Source organism: Artemia franciscana, chromosome 1 (assembly GCF_032884065.1).
Source record: "Artemia franciscana chromosome 1, ASM3288406v1, whole genome shotgun sequence".
Taxonomy (NCBI): domain Eukaryota; kingdom Metazoa; phylum Arthropoda; class Branchiopoda; order Anostraca; family Artemiidae; genus Artemia; species Artemia franciscana.
In genome coordinates, this window is record NC_088863.1 from 61,598,822 (window position 1) to 61,619,478 (window position 20,657).

General features: G+C 34.8%; 1 protein-coding gene across 1 annotated transcript in view; it reads right to left on the reverse strand.

Annotated features, from left to right (window-relative positions):
* Window positions 1–20,657, reverse strand: part of LOC136032354 (26S proteasome non-ATPase regulatory subunit 4-like) — a 79,371-nt gene that overhangs the window by 18,429 nt on the left and 40,285 nt on the right. Inside the window, exons 5-7 of the mRNA XM_065712676.1 lie at window positions 9,380–9,511; window positions 7,447–7,533; window positions 3,894–4,005 (exon numbers count right to left, since the gene is read on the reverse strand). Coding sequence (XP_065568748.1) covers window positions 3,894–4,005; window positions 7,447–7,533; window positions 9,380–9,511 — 331 coding nt within the window. The remainder of the gene's footprint in view (window positions 1–3,893; window positions 4,006–7,446; window positions 7,534–9,379; window positions 9,512–20,657) is intronic.

Here is a 20,657-nt window from a genome sequence, read left to right on the forward strand (position 1 = left end):
CGACAATCATATGCCAAAACAAAAATACTTTATAGTCAAATTTGCATAGTTTTATATCCATTTTTGTAATACTATATCAAAATGGAAATAAGAAGCTCTAATTGACATTCAGGATACTCTAAGCCATAAAAACAGCTAACAATGTAGTGGAACCCCTGAGTGTTTTTTATGGTCACATTCACATGAGAAAAAAATTACAAAATGCTCTTAAGGCCAAGTAATAAACCATTGCGAAACGTTTACAAAGTTTAATTCTAGTTTTAATAAGGCTCTTCGTCACCGGGGTTTTGATACGATTGACAGCTTTTTCAATCCGAATGCCCCACTTAAGTCTTCTTATCCCATCATGTTCTCTACCATTACGAATTGTTGTCAAAACCCCACGTTTATAGCTTAATGGAGTTCAACATAGCATTTACAATATTTAAACACACGTAAGAGATTGCATTTCACCTTACAAGTACGTTTATAGTTATATTTATACATGTTTATATATTACCAAGAGAGAATACAACATGAAAATTGTTTCAAATAGTTTTTGAAACATGATTGAATACATTTTTTAATCCACAAATATGTATTTAGGAAAGCCAACTTGCAATTTTTAATAATGACTTTTGTATAAAAAAAAAAAAACCAAACAGGTATTTTTCGATAATGGTGGAAGCTGAAAAGAAATTGTCGCTCATTTCGGTTCTGGGGCCGTAGGAGTGTAGGGCAGTTACAAAGGTCCTTCCATGGCTGAAATTGGCGGTTTTGTTTTGTTCCTCATCCACAAAAGCCAAAGCCAACAGTTCATAATACGTTATGAAACGGAGGACAAAAGGGTCATCTTCAACTTGAGCACAATATTCAAACATTAACTCTTCGCAGTTAGGTAGAAGTCATCACACAAAAGCTTAGATGTGAGGAAGTGCCTTCCGAAGCGAAAAAAAAAATGCTTCACCACGCTTTAACTTAAAGTTGAAAAACTTTTGCAACGACGCAATATTAAAAAAAAAGATAATGGATATTGAAAAACTCATAAAAAGTACTAGATGATTTCCTGCATTGCATGATATAGGTTGCAAAGAATAAAATGACCTGGGAATAAAAGAAAATGCATGTAAGAAGGTGGCAAAAACACTTCATGAATCAGGTAAAGATGTGTTTTGTGTTTGTTCAATCCTTGAAATGAGTAGCCTAGCTCTTACCAAATAAAGGAAAAAATGTCACATGCTATTTCCTGAAAATCACCTGTTCCCTCTGTTTACATTAGTAAATGTTGTGGCTGACATCTGGTCAATAGAATATTCATAATACAATACAGATTTTCTAATTAAAGCTGAAATAAAACATAGAACTCTAATTTTTATAAAAAAGAATCAAAACTTATTATATTAAAATATTTTTTATACCAAATATACGTGGTTTGTGATCGATAACTAAAATTTTTGCATTCCATCTAAATTTAATCGCCCAACTCGTCCCTCCTGACCCATATGTTAAAAAAAATCCCCATCAGTACTAATTTCAGGCGATTTTTCGCCCCGAAAACTGTTTTCTTCATAAGCAGTTTTTGTCGCGCTCTGTCAGAAACTGAAAATCCGTCACAGCTCTATGATTTTGGTTCCTTTGAAACAGAACATTCTGAAGCAGTAATAAAAGGTGACAGACTTGACAGTTTTGAGGCCTCATCAATAACGGTTATAGCAGTCAAACTACTATATTAGTTTTCTCAACTTTTTCAATGTCATCAAGCGCAAGACAAAGCGCGTGCGCGCGCGCGCACGCGAGAGAGAGAGAGAGAGAAAGAATTTAAATTATCGAGTGTCAAAATTATCGAGAACAGAAACTTTTTTTTCTCACTTTTTGGTGTCAAGTTAGGTGGACGTAGTATTCAATTCTGCCCAGCTTGTCAAACCAATGTCGTGGACTGGAGGTACAGTTTGTCATATTTGTTTTGGTTCTGAGCTGCGGTACTACCCTATCACAAACCATTTCCAAAAAATTGCCTCTGGTGATAGTTCAATCAAAACCACACCCCATGTCGTAACACCAGGCTAGTTTTGTTGCTAATCAACAATAAAATGCTAATTCTTGTAACAAGAGTGCATTTTGTAATAACTGTTCACACACTCTCACAATTTGAAACAAGCTTTCGGACCGGATTATCTTATTTGGAATAGTATGTTTCTAATTACTAATATGGACATGTGTCGTCACGCAGAAGTACAGTCGGTGACCTGGGTTATTCTTTAAAAGACCATGTATCGGTCGTGGACAGTAAGGTTTTAATTCCACCTTATCCATCACGTGCCCCAATGACTTTCTTAATATTTGAATTTGTTACAAAACAAAACAGATAATGATAGAAACTGGCAAAATAGATTGTCAAGTAATTGTAATCCTGGAATTGGCCCATTCAAACCGACTTTACTGACTGGTTATCAACTCTCTCCTCTTGATCAAGCCTTTGACATCCTTCAATTACAATCCAGGCCTTTGGTCTCAACACGCTTGTTATCATGAAGGTCAAATTCTACTTTCCCAGTTTTCTTTGTCCGTTTTATTTTTTTTAGTTTCTATTTTTTGGGTCTATATAACCCATTTTGCATTCTTGTGTTTCCAAAATCCTTCTTCAGCAATTTTCACGTTTTAGCACTATTAGTCCAGCTGCAAATTCAATTGAAGGATATATAAATAAACAAATGAACAGACACCTGGACTTCAAAAAAGTAGAAATATTTATTTGCTGAGGGCCTGAATATTCTAGAACTCCCCTTATGAATTCAACAATCAGGATATTAGTCTTTTTCCTCTTTAGCTGTATAGAAAGTCTAAAGAAAATGTGCACTTAGCCTTAAAAGTAATTTAGGAGCAAAACGAAAGTTATTCACTGGTCCTTTCCCCCCCCCCACCGCCAAAAAAAAACACATAATAAAAGGTTCCAAATGCACCAGAAAAAAAAAAATCAGGAATTTTTGGTAAAAAAAAAAAAAACTTCAAACAGCGATTTAACTAATCAATGAAAAAAAAAAAAAAAAAAAACTAAGCGTAGCAATGTTCATTTCCTTTCAGGGAAATACTACACATGGCCAATAAGCAAGGATAAAGAATAGTGAATGGCTCCCTATGCTTAGTTAGTCTGCAACGCTAAGGAAAGATGTTGTTGAAAACAGAATAAAAGCCATTTGCTAAGCTTATCACAAAAAAAAAAAAAAAAAAAAAAAAACACCTGATACTTGCATCTAAAAAAAAGTTAAAAAATAAAATCAAAAGTATTGAAATAAATGATGAAGCAGTATCCAAAACAAGGATATAATATACAGTCGTACACTAGAAACAAAGACGATATACAGATATATGACAGACGAAAATACGATTCTCACAATGATATTATAAAAGAAAGGGAAGACCGATTTTCGTCTGTTCTATATTGTTCGTTCTTTTCGCCCCTAGCTATTTAGGTCGGGGTGTATTTGGACTAGTTTAAAGATAATTATACAGTTTTACAGGAAAAAAGCGAGGAAAATTGCTATAAATAGTTTTATTAGGTTAAAAACCTTAAACAAATTGATTTTATAAACAAAGCCCCCCTATCACTATAATTATTTGTGTACACAAGCAATAAAATGACGAAAAGTTTTATATGATTTTATACTATATTATTTGAACTATACAATTTGGCGTAAGACGGGGGTCAGCGGCTTGACTCTGTAAGCTCAGCCAGAATCGACCCAGCTTTAACTGGGTACCCAGAGAAATTTTGGGAAGGTAAACAAGAACCCCAACCCAACAAAGTCCAACAACATATTATTTATCTTTTTTACATAATTAAAAACAAGAACAAAAGTTAGAAAGCTTAAGCGCTAAATTTAAAAGGTGCAGATGAAAACTATCGAGTGGCTTACCAGTTTCCATAGCTGTGGTAGTCTTTTCACCCCCCTGAGCAGATTCTACTTGGGCTCTCCGTTCTTCTTCTTCTTGTCTTTGCCGCTGTTCTTCCATCGAGACACGCAGAGCCTACGAATGCCAAATTTAAAATAAAATAAATACGCAATAAAAAAGGTCATACCCTATCTTCTGTCTACGAAGGTTCATAGTTTCAGCTGCTGAGAAACAAATTTTCCATAGTCCTAATGTTAATTGTGCAAAACAGGGTTTTAAACATGTTCAATTATGGATGTTCCAGCAACACTTGTCGCTGGTCTTTTTGTGTCAATCGAAACCACTAACGCAATTGGACGCGAACACGACATAAATTATTCAGCAGATTTTCAAACCATACAGCAGCTCTCAATGACTTTTTCCGAACGTTCTTAAGCCAACTACAACGAGTACCATGCTATTCAACGTCTGATACAAAAAAAAATCTTTTATGTTGACCGCCCAAAAAACGAAACGAAAATGAACACCAAAACAAGCTTTCTAACGCATATGAGTTATTATTTCGTCGCTTTTTTGTTTAGCACACTATAATTCTAAAAACTTGCCGATACTAATACAACTGATGAAAGGATAATGTCCCCCCTCCCCCGATAATGTTCTTTTGGAAAATAGCAGCTTAAAATAACCCATAGTAATCATGACTTAAAGAAGTAGACTAAGTAGACTTCAGACTTTCCACAGTTAGGGTCAATCTGGCCCAGTAGTGGTGTTTCAATTTTTACCAGAACAACAGCTAAGAGCTCATATGGTACTTGTGACGAGGCAAGAAGAGCTAAGAGCCAAGAGCTCATATGGTATGAGCTCTGACAAAATTCTAAGAATCAATAGATTGATTTAAAAGGAAAATCAGAGGCTTAATGCAGGTCAGGACTTAAAATAAGAGCTCTGAGTCAAGATGTCCTTCTAAATATCAAAATTCATTAAGATCCGATCACCCACTCGTAAGTTATAAATACCTCATTTTTTCAAATTTTTCCTCTCCCTTTAGCGACCCAGATTGTTGAATCTGGGAAAACGACTTTATCAAGTCAATTTGTGCAGGGCCCTGACACGCCTACCAATTTTCATCTTCCTAGCACGTCCAGAAGCACCAAACTCGGCAAATCACTGAACCCCTCCCCCCAACTCCCCCAAAGAGAGCGAATCCAGTGCGGTTACGTCAATCACGTATCAAGGACATTTGCTTATTCTATGCACCAAGCTTCATCCCGATCCCTCCACTCCAAGTGTTTTCCAAGATTTCCCCCTCCAACTCCCCCCAATGTCAAAATATCTAGTCGGAATTTGAAATAAGAGCTCTGAGACATATCCTTCTAAATATCAAATTTCATTAAGATCCGATCACCTATTCGTAAGATAAAAATAGTCCAATTTTCACGTTTTCCAAGAATTCTGGTTTCTCCCTCCAACTCCCCCCAATGTCACAGGATCTGGTCGGAATTTAAAATTAGAGCTTTAAAGCACAAGATCCTTCTAAGTATCAAATTTCATTAAGATCTGGTCACCCTTTCGTAAGTTACAAATACCTCATTTTCCCAAATTACCCCCCCCCCCTCCAACTCCACTAAAGAAAGCAGATCCGGTCCGGTTATGTCAGTCACGTATCTTAGACAGGTTTTTATTCTTCCCATCCAGTTTCATCCTGATCTCTCCACTTTAAGTATTTTCTAAGATTTCCAGTCCCCCCAACTGCCCCCCCCCCCCCAATGAGGCTGGATCCGGTTGAGATTTAAAGTAAGAGATCTGAGTTACGAGGTCCTTCTAAATATGAAGTTTCATGAAGATCCGATCACTCCTTCGTAAGTTAAAAATACGTAATTTTTTCTAATTTTTCAGAATCACCCCCCCCCCCCACACAATAGAGCAGATCCGTTCCAATTATATAAATCGTGTATCTAAGACTTTGCTTATTTTTCCGCCAAGTTCCATCCCGATCCCTCCAATCTAAGCGTTTTCCATAATTTTAGGTTCCCCCCACCAAACTCCCCCCAATGTCACCAGATCCAGTCGGGATTTAAAATAAAAGCTTTGAGACACGATATCCTTCCAAATATCAAATTCCACTGAGATCCAACAACCCGTTCGTAAGTTAAAAATGCCTCATTTTTTTCTAATTTTTCAGAATTACCCCCCCCCCCTCGCAACTACCCCAAAGAGAGCGGATCCATTCCGGTTATGTCAATCATGTATTTAACACTTGTGCTTATTTTTCCCACCAAGTTTCATCCTGATCCCTCCACTCTAAGTGTTTTCCAAGATTTTAGGTTTCCCCCTCCCAACTCCCCCCCAATGTCACATATTCGGTCGGGATTTAAAATAACAGCTCTGAGACACAATATCCTTCCAAACATTAAATTTCATTAAGATCTGATCAACCGTTCGTAAGTTAAAAATACTTCATTTTTTCCGAATTAACGGGCCCCCCATTCCCCCCCCCCCCCAGATGGTCAAATCGGGAAAACGACTATTTCTAATTTAAGCTGGTCCGGTCCCTGATACGCCTGCCAAATTTAATCGTCCTTGCTTACCAGGAAGTGCCTAAAGTAGCAAAACCGGGACTGACAGACCGACAGAATTTGCGATTGCTTTATGTCACTTGGTTAATACCAAGTGCCATAAAAAGGGGTAGGACACGATAGGAATCGCTCTACGGGGAATACTTACAAAGATTACATGCACACAGGGAGAGGCGGCAAAACATTGGTAAGAAATCAGATTCGAAGAGAAAAATATACTACACATCACAAGGGAAAAGCACTCAAAGCCACCTCCTCAACACTGCGTCCTTGATAAGCGTAGTATATTCCCTCTAGGTTATTTTTAGTCATTCAAATTTGAATTTTTGACCACTTAGACCTCTGACCCAAATTTGGGCCTTGGACAGGACCATGAAACTCAGAATGTATACTAAAAAGTGCTGACAGTCCGATAATTTTGGCAATACAACATTAACAAAATCTATTTTTTAGATTATCTGTTATAATATGCATCAGTTTTGCAATTATGATTCTGCAAACGTTTTAAAGAAAAATATTTACCTCATGAAGTTACTGACTTAAAAAAAAAAAAAAAAAAAATTCAGAGGTTGTTTTAAAGGCATGAGGGTAATAACTGAAATATGGCACCAAAGGTGACAAGCCCAGAAATATTTTCAACAAGCAGCCTGAACTCTCTTTCCACATAGGGTATAAGTGTCCACACAGGGACACTTCCAAAGTGTCCAGTAATGGTCAAGCTCCAGTTCAAGCTTTCTATTAGTCACAAATATTAATGGAAAGCGGAAAAATCTTCACTAGCCACCTCAAAACACCAGACAGAAACAAGTTATATACTATTAAGAACATGACTCCTGAAATACCACTTTTTTAATGTTTTTTAAAAGTCAAAAGACATAGGAAATTTTCTCCTAAATAAGTACCCTATTGGAGCCCTCAACAAATAACTACATAAATTGTGCGAACCTGGTCGCAGACTATCAAACAATGTCAAGAATAATAAACTCCTTGAACAGCTTACCAATGCTAGTTCGGGATCTTCGCTTGCGTCGAAACCAAATTCGAAGCCTGGGCCACCGAGTCCAGGAATTCCTGCACCATCTTCACCCTAGAAATATCATTAACGCCGTTAATATTAAAGATGTAGTACGTTGATGCTAACTAATGTGACGAGAACTAAATATTGACAGATATATGAACGGGCAAGACTTCTGTCTTGTACCCCAATTATAGCATGAGCGTCATTCGCGCTATACTGAAAGCAATGTATATTTGAAGTGATTTCTCTTTTATCATTATAACATTGAGAAACAAATTGATTAACGAAAGCTCTTGAGATTAATAAGATTATATTTCCATCAGGCTGACATACACTAAAGTTTCATTCATACTTTCTCCATTCCAAAAGTATTCCTTTAAAATGCATAAAAGAGATTATAAATAGATTTGTCATTGTAGAACCACTTCAAAGAACAAGATTGATTCCTTCAAAAATTATAACTATTCATTTTCAAAGTGTAATTTAGGCACCATATGTTTATAGGCATGAAATTGTTCTTTTTAAACATGTACATTTTATTTTGCGTGATCTGTATTGTTATTGAAATTTCAGTTTTCAATTACTATAATTTTCTTTAATAGGCTAATTAATTTAAAAAATAATCTGGTCTTTATTTGTTATAACATCAATAACAACGCAAAACGGAAAAATGACGTGCCAGAGCTAAGTTACAAAAATGGTGTTTTCTTTCGCTTTTCTTTAGTTTTGAAATTCAAAACAATAGTTCATTGAAAACAATATGTATTTTGAACACTTTAGCTCTTATGGGGCCATATCTATATTGTTGTTTTTTTGGGGCGGAGGGTGGGGTGGTGGTGGTGTTATTGAGAGGGTGTTTACAAAAATTTTCCAAACGCATTAAAATTTATTAATATACACTTTAGTGCTTTTCTTTACGAGTCAGACATAACTATAGGAGGGAGGGGTTTTAAACACAATAGCCCCTCCCCTCTGGATGCGGCCTTGCGATTTTATTTGGCAAAACATCAACAAGAAGAAAACAAAAGGACATAATCTATATAACAAACCTTACTGAAAAGTACTGCTGATAATGGAAAAACTATTTAATTTGGATCCATATTACTTTACCCCCTTCCCCCCGAAGAAGTATAGATTGTCAAAGAAAATAAACCAGACTTTTCGATTCCAAATCTAATGAACCTCTTCTGCAGTTTATACAGCCACCTCTTCCATAAAAGCTCATAGGTTAACAAACTGCAACTTTTATAACTTACAGCCCCTGCCCTAGGAGCTGTGGGGGAGGGGGTTTCGTCGACTCTTGAGGCAACATGACATGCCCTTTGGAATATTTTTAGCAAAATACCTATATCACAATTTTGATAAGATGCATTTGGAAAGAGGGCGCGGGGGAGGGGGGCTGGTTACCCCCTAATCACTTTTGACTCTTACAAAGGGCACTAGAATTTTCCATTTCAACCGAATGAGCCCCTTCCGAAGTTTCTGCGACAAATCCTTCTATATGAAGTGGAATTAAAAAATTTGTATTGTACCCATATCGCTCTTTACTTAAGCAGCGCTATTGCACTGCCTAAATAATTCTTACTTCATAATATACATAATAATTGTAGTAAACACATTTGGACTGTGATTCCACTATACGTTCACATACACACTCCTAATGTGCAAATATATAGCCCAAAATAATATTTCCCACTCATAATTACTGTTTCATCCCTCCTTCCCGTAGAATAGCAGTTAAAATGCGTTAACTACAATTATTATACATTCTATAATGTAGGAAGTGGGCAAATTAACATGTTTCCTTCTCTACAGCCCGAGTTCTAGGCTTCAACCAAAGTTAGATTATATCATCCAATTTCAGTCGAAAAACAAATTACTTTTATAAAAGCTAGTAAGAAAAAGAAAAGTGAACCTGAACAACTGGAGATGAAATCAGAGCATCCGAAAGGTGTGGTCCTGGTGGTATGGTTACCAAATGACTTCCAGTGCCATCTTTTCCATTTAAAGCATTGATAAAAGTCGTCATTGGTCCAGTATTTACTTCCTATAATAACAAAACGGGAAAGATACAAAACTTAACTACTTTTTTCATCTCGTTTGATTCAAGTATTGACTCATCTAACACAATAATAAGATACAAGACTTAAACAAGATTTAAACACGCATAAGAGAAAACAGTTACAAAACATGCCCTCAAATAGACAGAAAACAAGGTCGAACTTACAAGACAAAATCAATTACTTTATACACACGGAAAAACGGGGAAATTGCAAATAGGTCAAGTTTACTATACTCTTTTACTCTAATTACTTTACATGTCTAGTAATTTCAAAATATTGATAGAAAAATAGTGACATAATATTATAATCGTTCAAAATAGTTTAGCTACCTTCATAAAAAAAGAAAAGAAAAATAGTTCTTTTTAGAAAACAAATTATGTAGTACAAAATGGAATATATAAATATTTTCAATATTAGAAAACCCCTCGAAATGTGTATGAATTTTGGTGTACAGGCCCGTGTTGAATGCGACTGGAAAATTCGGGCATTGCATGATGCTCGTTCAAATCATTCAACACAAACTTTCAGAAACAATTCACTAACAATTGCATTTGTGTAAGTCAACAAAAAATTGATTATTGAAAATGTTTAATAAAACTCCTCAATGATTTTTTCATGTTAAGAGATGAGGGACTTACACAGTTTCAGACTCCTTAATCAGGACTCAGAGCTAATCAAGACTAAGAGCTGGCATAAGGAGAAACCTCGAACAAAGCTAAAAGTAGTACTAAAGAGAAATAAGACATCGCTATCCTGTATTCCTATGCTAAAATGCTTCTGCTTAGCATGCTTGCATTATTTATTTTTAATTCTTGTTTTATGGAGAGAAAAAAGGGCCTTTGTTTTTATAGGCTGGTTAATTAATGTTTTGGGTTAATTAATGCTGAGCAACAAGTTCAGTCAGACTACGGAATGCGCTTTCTTGAGGGACAAACTTCGACTTTTTAAAACATGATTGGCTCTTTTATTTGAAATATTAGTCCAGTAACAACAACGAAGCCTTTTCGAGTCACACAACTCATTTCCCATTAACAAAATCACATATCTTGCCTGATCGACCCTAACGCTCGATAAAAATATGATATACAAGTCGCTATCGGTGTAACATCATATTAATTTCTCTAGAGAAACCACTTTGACTTGCTCCGAGCTACTCTCTTGACGACCCAAGGGATTCCACGCGTATGAAATTGTGCTTTATATGATGCATTCTCAATCTAATCGGTATCCACAGTTATTACTATTATACTATTTTAGTCTATTTTGCTGTTTTGGCTTGCTATTGAGGTAATATATTTCGCTGTAAAACAAAAATAACTTGTTGCAACTTACTTTGCATTAATTAACTTAGTCACGAAACTCATTGTCACGAATAGGTGTCCAAAAGATTTCAATGATGGTCATTTGCCATGCGGAACAACCTTATCCCATAGACTATCGCTACAAAGACAATTCCCAATTCTTTCAAAATAATATTAAGTATTTTACCAATATCGAAATAATACAAAGATGATAATAATACCGGTATAAATCAAAGAACTTTCTCTGAGGGTAATTTTTCACGTGAAACAAACATAGATTTACCTCTAGAGAAAAAATTCCAATCTCTTTCAAAATAACATCAAGTATTACAGTGATACCAAAATAATATATAATAATGACAGTAATATCCTTATATATAAAATTAAAATATTTTTAATTTAATAAAAATCTATTGTTAATATAAGTAACAAACGGATCATAATAAAAAGAAACATAAAAAATGACACTACGAAAGTAACAAGGAGAACACAAAAAACGTGATAAAATTACTGCTTTAAAATGAAAAAGCATTGACTGATTTTTGTTTACCGTTTGCAACAACCTTACCACATAGATTATCTCTCAAGTCACAATCCCAAACTCTTTAAAAGCAGTCCAAATGCAACAATTATTATCAAAATAATATAAAAAACGACAATAATGTTGATAAATGTCAAAAACCTTTCTTTGATCGTCATTCGCGGCGCATAACAACCTACATTGAAGATTGTCTCCTGAGAAAAAATTCCTAAGTCCTTCAAAATAATATTCAGTACAACAACAATATCGATACATATCAAAATACTTTCACTGAGGGCCATTTACCACGCGGAATAACCTTATATCGCATGTATATCTCTCGAGAGACAATTCCAAACTTTTTCATAAGAATATTACATTAAAAAAATCTATCAAAATATGACCAAAAACGGAAATATTATCGGTAAGTCTTATGAATAGTTAACTGATGGTCATTTAGAGTGTGAAACAACCTTGTTCTGGAAATTATCTCTGAACAGACAGTCCCAAAGTCTGTCAAAATAAAATCAAATATAACAATCATATATTAATCTTATAAAACTGGTCAATTATTGGAACCTTTGTCACATTGGACCCCTCCCCCCAAGATTTTGCTCATTGGCACCCTTGTCACATTACCCCCTCCCTCAAGATTTTGCTCTAGATCCTCCCCTGTGGTTATTAGCCATGCGGAACGACCTTAGCGCATATATTATCTCTAGAAATAATTCCAAACTTTTCCAAAATAATATCAGATTACAACAAACTTAACCAATGTAAGAATTAAATTGAGCTTTCAAAAATATGATACACATTACTCCAGACGAGGGTGTACAGTTTCTGCAAGAGCCACACAGGTTTGACCCTTACCACCCTCTTGTAATAAATTTAAACCAGCAAGGGTATATTCAAGACTTTTGTTTGGGGGGCATTTTTTCGGGGAAGGGGTTTACAAAAAAACTTCAAGAAGCATAAAAAATTCGCTTATGTGCATTTTTATTACGTTTTTACGAGTCGGACAAAAAAAAAGCATGACAAGTCTGGTAAACCCTCCCCTCTTCTCTCAGATATAGCCTTGTAAATCCAGAACTGAGGAATAAATTTAGGAAACAAAAGTGGTGCTCCCGTAACATAATGAAACTTTCTCGAGGAAAAATAGGAAAAAGAGTTGTATTACTCTAAATAAAGTCTCTGTCGATTGACCAAATGTTTTTTCTGTCTTCTTAGGTTCTTAAAATATTCAGAAAATTATCCTATTTCGATATTTTCCTCCTTTATCGTTCACAGAAGCAGTTGGAATGGACCATTTGGCATAAAAAATTTGTGTTCCTGTGTCTTATGTGGCAAAATCAAGCCTTATTTTACAAACTGCTACTTAATACCAGGCAAAAACGTTTTAACATATTTTCACTTTTTCAACTCTTAGGATTCAAATCGCGCACCACACCAACTTAAAAATTACCAGACTTAAAATGCAGTCCAAAAGCTTACTTTTCAACCTAAGTATCATTACCTCTCAACCAATAGAAAGAGGAAGGATGGAACTATTCTGCTTGTTCTTTTTATTTCGTACTATAACAATGGAAAAAAAAAGGTTATCCATCAAACTTGTGTATTGTTTTTACACTCGAAAGTAGCGATTTAGAAGAGATAAATTCATAAGTGTACCTATCTTCTTTAGCAAAATGAAGTTAAGTGTGTTAATTTCCTGTTTAGAGAGCCGTGATATAAGAGGTTTAGAAAAGATGATGGCTTCTTTAAACTAAAAAGCTTATGTTTCCTGTGAAGCGCAAGATTTTTGATAAGCCTACATCTATAACGCATCTAGACGTCAACCCCCCTCAGAAAATACCCCCCCCCCATCCACAGGAAAAACAGAAAACATCTCCCCCATGTAAGATTCCCCCGGATAGTTCCGGATGTTCATTAGAAGGGGAACTGAAGTTCTTGTCACCTGTCTGCATTGCCTATAGTAAAGAGCCATAGGAGTTCAGTCTATTAATATATACTTATGTATTTTTTAAGCTGCTACTCCGAGTTTAGATCCAGAAGTTAAAAGATCATGTAGTATAACTAAAAAAAATATATATAGGGTAGAAATAAATATTATTTTTTAATATAATTTAAAGGACATGAAGTATAAATACAAAAAATATTAGGAAAAATACCAAAATAAACGACAATCTGCTTTAAGGGACATGCATTTTTTTTTATATAGTTTAAAAAACATTTACTCCAATTAAAAAAAAAAATATTGGGTATTATACCGAAATGAAAGAGGTACATTTGCGCGTGGGGGAATTTTCCATGGGGGATTTTAAGTGGGGGGGGGGGGGGTTAACGCCGGCTCTCATCTGTAACATGCACCAAAAGGACAAGATACTTATATTTTTGGATTCATTAATCATCTATTGTGTAACCTAGACAGAATAACTATTTTACTTGACTTTTTCTCTAAGAAAAGTCAAGACAGATCTAAACTTGCGATACAAGCAGAGAAAATTAATCCGGTTTTAGCTTTTTTTTTTCTTTTTTTTTTAATCCCAAAAAATGCAAAGCAAATTTCAAATAAGTCATTCAGTAGAGGCGTAAGATGACAGTAAAATTGCCTTGTTACGTTTAGACAGTAAACCATAGAACTACAGGGGATTAACATACCGAAAACGAGCACATGAAACATATAACCTCGAGTTCAGAAAAAAATTCATGAAAATACCCTGCACAGCTTAAATTTGCCGGTATTCTATAAAACGAGAGGTAAGCAGCCAGTCCCCTCTCTCTCTCTCTCTAGATATATATATATATATATATATATATATATATATATATATATATATATATATATATATATATATATATATATATATATCAGGCACGTACGCAGGATTTTTTTTTTTCGGGGGCGGGGGGCAAAACCTTCGAAACAGCAGATATAAAGTAGCACTTTTTTTTATTTAGTAACTAAATAAATGCAAAAAGCACGCATATCGGAAAATACAGATTAACTTTAGTCTGTAGTATTGTAGCGGATGGGGGGGGGGGGGAAGAAGACTGAAGCCTCAAACGTACGTTTTAGGCTCAGGTTATGTTCATAGCGATTTAGAACCAGTTATTAATCTATTATATCCCACTGAAAGGGAAATTTTAGGGTTAATAGTGCAATATGGGTGCTGTGGGGGGGGGGAATTCTTCTATTGAGAAAACATCAATTTTAATGAAAAATGATAGTTTCCAAAAAGTATCCATTAAAAGCTGTACTTTATCCTGAAAAGGGGGGATTAACACCCTAATATCAAGGATGATCCTATTTTGTTGAGGAAAGCAAACTCTCTTTACGAAAAAAAAAAGTTCAATCGCTAATTACTTCAAAGAATGTAGAACGTTAGACAGAAAATGGGTTAATAATTGGGCAGTGACTTGACCGGATAATTGCATGCTGTAAAATCCAAAAAAAAAGGCTTCACACATGTATCTAGATTCCTAATAAATGTCCTACTTTTGCCAGAAATCTCAAGAAACCATGGGGAAATTAAACATTTCACAATTATTTTTTTTTTTGGGGGGGGGGGTCTGCTTAATATATATATATATATATATATATATATATATATATATATATATATATATATATATATATATATATATATATATATATATATATATATATATATATATATATATATATATATATATATATATACATATATATATATATATATATATATACATATATATATATATATATATATATATATATATATATATATATATATATATATATATATATATATATATATATATATATATATATATATCAAAGCTACGTTCAAGCAAGCTATTAACAAAAACTTTCAATATGAAGTTAAAGTTGAAACATAAAAATGCTTAAGGTACGACGGCTCAATAGCCTTATTTTAAAGATTTGGACAGGATAATAAATAGAAAAATTCAAAGATCCAAAAGGAACTTATCCACACAGATCTAAAAGTACTGTCATCTACTTTTGCAAACCATTTATGTTTGTGACTGTTTTTTTAAATTACAAATTTTTTAAATTACAAATTCACTTTCTGTGTTCGGGACTGAGGTAGACAAGCGGTAGGACATGAGACCCATAAACTTTAATACCTCTTTTATCGCTAAAGATGTTGTGTAAGGGTCGCTTTGCTCCTTTCTTAGTGAACATATTAGAAAGTTTTACCAAAACAAAATAATCCAATTTTGAACTGAGAATTTTCATCTTTTACTACTAAGACCCATTCATGGGAATACACATTTTTAATACTTGGATCGACCGACAACTTTTCTTTAGGGCACACGCTATAAATAGGAATTAAATAATGAGTCTGTTCAAAAACGAGCTAAGACCTGATTCATTGCAAAACAAGCTGGAAGCGAAAATTGGACCCTTGGCCATTCCTTCACAAGCATCCTTCTCACCCCAAATTTTTGGCAAAAAAAAAGTCAGAATATTACACTGAAGTGGGCCAGTGGTACCTAGCCTCAATTTTCACACTCCTCCTACGGCTAACTTTTTAGCAGAAAAGCCAGTGTATTGCTCCTAGTTTTGAAGCAAAATCTTTCACGGAATTTAAATCAATATGATTGAATGCCAAAGTGGGGTATTGACCTCTCTAACAACCCCCTCAAACACACACAAACCTCTCCGCTGTTCTATTAGTAAGAAGGAACCTTGTTTAAACAAGGTCATGCAAGAATTCCCAATCTCTATGATTGAAGAACCAAAGAAACATGGCCCTTCCAATACTTCAAATCCACTCCACCTTATTTTGAATTAGAAACATAGATACGGTACACCTTGTTTAAATAAAAAATACTCAATAACTGAAAACTGTGGGGTTTTAGGCCAAAGGTTGGGTGCATGGCCCTCCAACAACCCCTCCCTTTCCCAATGGGTTTTTAATAAAAAGATAGACATGCTGCACCTTGACTGACACAGAATTAGGTAAATGTTTCTAATCCATATTGATGGAGGCACAAACCGGATCCTTAGACCTTCAACAAACCCCTCGTCGTCCATTGCAATGCCAACTTTTTAACACAACGACATGCATGCTCCATCTTTTTTTTGAAAAGGAACCAAGCAAAGGTTTGTAATCGATATGATATCCTTACAATCAAGGACAACAGGTAGATCCTTGGACCCTCCATGACATGCTCCCAGCACCAAGTTTTCTGCGGAGGTATGCGGTATCATTTTTTCTTCTTTTTCTTTAGTTATCAGTTAGAAGTTCATGGAGCAAGTACACTGGTTCAATGTGATATTAAAATAGCAATTTTCAGGGACACATTTCTCTTCTCTGACATTCAGTCTTCAAGAAACTTATGGGACATTTAATTTTGGGCCAAGAAAACAACACAGTACGAGGTTTGGCGAAACACCATCAGGATGGTGAATCTTATTCCCGAAGCAGTAGGCAGTAAGTTGTTCATCACTGACCTAACAAGTTTCAGAGACTATCGATTCCAGGCCAGTTGGAAACGTCCGATCTCCGTCAAAAGTGTGAATAAATAAGAAATATTTTATTCTTGAGAAAAAAAAAACGACTTTATTTTGTTTTCTATTATCTAAATCACACTAAAACTCAGAGGATAGGATATAGGAAATGTTACCTGAAAATTTTGGCCCAAAAATGAACTTATCGTGTTTTTTAACACCCTCTTCTAGGGTTGGAATTCTTATTATTCGACTGTGTTTGATTAGACTAGCACTTTACCTTGGGTTCTTCATTCTAGTAGATTTACCTGATTATGGATTAGTAGCATTTACATTTCTTTTACAGCGATTGAGCTTAATATTTGAATAGTTTTAAAGTTAAACAATAGAAACGTGACGAACATCCTGAACATGTCCATTAAATTCCAAGTAAAAAATAAAATAAAAATTTCCTTATGTTTTGATAATATAAAATCTTACTTTACAACCTTAGCTGCAATGCATTTGAATTAGGATTTAAAAAATTTCCCTTTCAGGTACGATCAAAACGCATTATATTAAAGGCATTTATGACTGTTGTAGTTTTTTCCTTGCATTCTAGCAGTAGAAGAACCAGTATCCAAAGTATAGAAGCAGTACCAGCAGTAGAAGTAACAGAAATTCCAAAATATTTGGTCATAATACAGCTCCATTTTGCTGTAAAATTTTTAGGAAAACCAAGAAGCGAAAAACGTATATCATTCCAACCAAAATATGCATCTTCTTTTAAAGACAAAATATCTACCCAGCATATTTTTAGCATGTTTCCACATCATTTCCTGTTTTCTAATCGATTTCAAACTTGACACACACACACTCAAATCCAGTGACGATATACTCTATTAACAAAAGGGGATGAATACAAAGAACGTAACAGGCAAAAATGGGCAAATTAAGTTTAACTAAAAAAAATAGGGAACAATTGGAATATAAAATGGGAAAAATTGAAATGAAAAGCTAATCATGCTAGGCATTCCCAGTATTTTCTAACTGACTTGTACACACTTTAGTGGAAGGTCAATTTTAATAGCAATTTATTTTATGGTTATATTCTGCAAATTGCCAAAATGTTGGTAACTGCACTTAATTCCTTTTAGTGTCAATTGCGCTAAAATCGATGTTCCGCAAAAATCCTGATGATTCATTTTACGTTCAATTTTCCAACACAAGCTGATTCCATCAATTAATTTTAAACTGACCTTAATTCTATCCCTCAATGCCTATCTTTGGGCAAAAGGAACCAAGCGTCCTTTAGCTGTGTCTTCCCCCTTAATTTATTCAAGACATTCCAGCTTTCACTAATTCTCAGTTCGGCCTTACACTTTCGTTCGGCCCTGGTTTTCTTATTTTTCGTCATGTTTGATTCTATGTAAGAATTAAACAAAGAGTTACCCAGTTTACACGTCATTTTTGATTGTAATACTTTTTTTCCGTTTTATAATGAAGCTTGAATATTCAATTTACCAACACATTGGTAAATATTTACCAACACAATATTTACCAACACAGATATATCAAAGTTTTGTATCAGTTGATACAAAAATTAATATTTGTGTCAGTCGAAACAAATATTCAAGTTTCGTCTTAGTTTACCGACCTTAATTAATTAATTTATTAATCCTTAAATTTGCCGAATTGTTAAATATAGTAACCAAAAATTTACGCATCGAAGGCTTTTTGGCTGTCAAAAAGTTTCGCTTCCAACCACTCGCTCGGGCTTTCGGTCCTACCCTGCTTTGTATCATAACACCACATATCCTTCGCTCTGGCCTTTGAAGCTGGCTTACTTGTGATTTTTTATATTTTTATATCTATATTTGTCATACTGTCAACAAAAGCCGATACGGAGAAGAAAAGCTATTCAACCGTATTTTTTCTTCGGAGGTGGGGGGTACTGCCATATACATTTACATCTAATTTATAGACATGCTTGTTCTTACCTTTATCTTTGATCACTTTGTAGTTTTCGTAGGCAATAGGCTTCACATAAAAAAAAAGCCAGAATCCAGGGCAAAAAGCACGGGGTGGGAATAGAACACTAGCCACCCCCGTGGCAGGTATGCATTTTACCACTGGACTAGGGATGATTAACCGTAGAATGTTTACATCTGTATGTTGTGGGAGCAATTGGATTCGTCGCTGATTCTAGTTTTTGTTATTTCTCCTCCAACACGGAGAAGGGAGAATCTATGGTCGAAATTTGGACATTTATGCAGATGTAATTTTTTCATTCTATCTGAAGCCAGGCACTCATTAAAAACCCCCAAAGTGAATTTACATTAAATGTAAATATACGTGTCGATACTTTTTCCTTAATAAAAGAGGTGGCTAAACCAGTAATTAAAATTGACATAGGCCTAATTATGAAAGGCCAAGCTTTCATTTTATCTACAGCCTAAAACACCATTGAAAACTATAAAGAACTTGAGGGAAAAACTATGTTTTACCAAAAAATTCAAAATTTCATGGGCCCGCTTGTTCCAATGTCGGGACGTTTGGTGCAGTTTCTAGAATCTTTACAGTGCACAAGCTCACTGGTTAAAAATAGACAAACAGGGTGGTTACTCTTTTAAAACAATCGTGAGACATGGTGGACCATTCGCCACCCTGAGACTTCACACCAATATGAGAATCGGAGTAATCAAAATCACAATACAGCAAACACGCTACCTCTTGACGCAAACCCATTTACTCTTTACAACTTTGAAAGGTAACAAGGAATAATAGATCAAGCATCCGTAATGTAGGTTTGGAAAGTCATATATCAAGAAGCAATGGTAAGTTGCTTAAGAAAGAGAAAAAGGGACCGAAGAGAGAATTAACTTAGGAGTCCCAATCTAAATATACAACTTTTTTAAGAGTTGTTGATGCGTGTACCCATCATATACTGTACATTTTAGTCTTACGACCAGGTCTAGTCCGTCAAATACCAAATTGGCACTATTGCTATGAGCAACACAGGAAAAATACTTTGCAAATATTCCTTATAAGTAAAAGTAAAAAATATTCTGTAATTTGTATTCACGGGTAATCTAACGACTTTTTTATGACTTGGTTTTATGGCTAAATGCATAAATAACCAACACAAAATGAAGTTTGCGATGCAAGAAACTTAAAAGAAAAAACCATACAAGTTTTATTTGTCTTTTATTTAACACTGAGGAGTCAATCAATTTCGGCATAGGGTACCATACAGATACCTTCATAAGCCTCCATAACACTAGTGAAATTTGGTCCTTGGGGATATTTGGTCCACACTTGGTTTTATGGCTAAATGCATAAATAACCAACACAAAATGAAGTTTGCGATGCAAGAAAGCTAAAAGAAAAACCCATACAAGTTTTATTTGTCTTTCATTTAACACTGAGGAGTCAATCAATTTCGGCATAGGGTACCATACAGATACCTTCATAAGCCTCCATAACACTAGTAAAATTTGGTCCTTGGGGATATTAGGAACAGAAAGAAGCATTAGTTTTGCGGCTAAATTCATAAATAAATAACACAAAATAAAGTTTACGATACACGGAAGCTAAAAGAAAATAATAATACAAGCTTTACATGTCTTTAATTGAACAGTGAATAGTCAATCCACTTTCAGCACAGGGTACCACACAGTAAGACTTTCCCAAGACTCCGTTTTGTTGCTATATACATTGAAAAAAAAAAACAACAGAAAATAAAGCGTAGAAAGGGGCCAAAACTGCAATTTTCCAAACTGCGCGATTCAAAGTTATACGTATGGTGGTCAAAAACCATTTATCCTTTTAGTTTTTCAACATGATTCAGAATCCAAACATTAAACATGCGG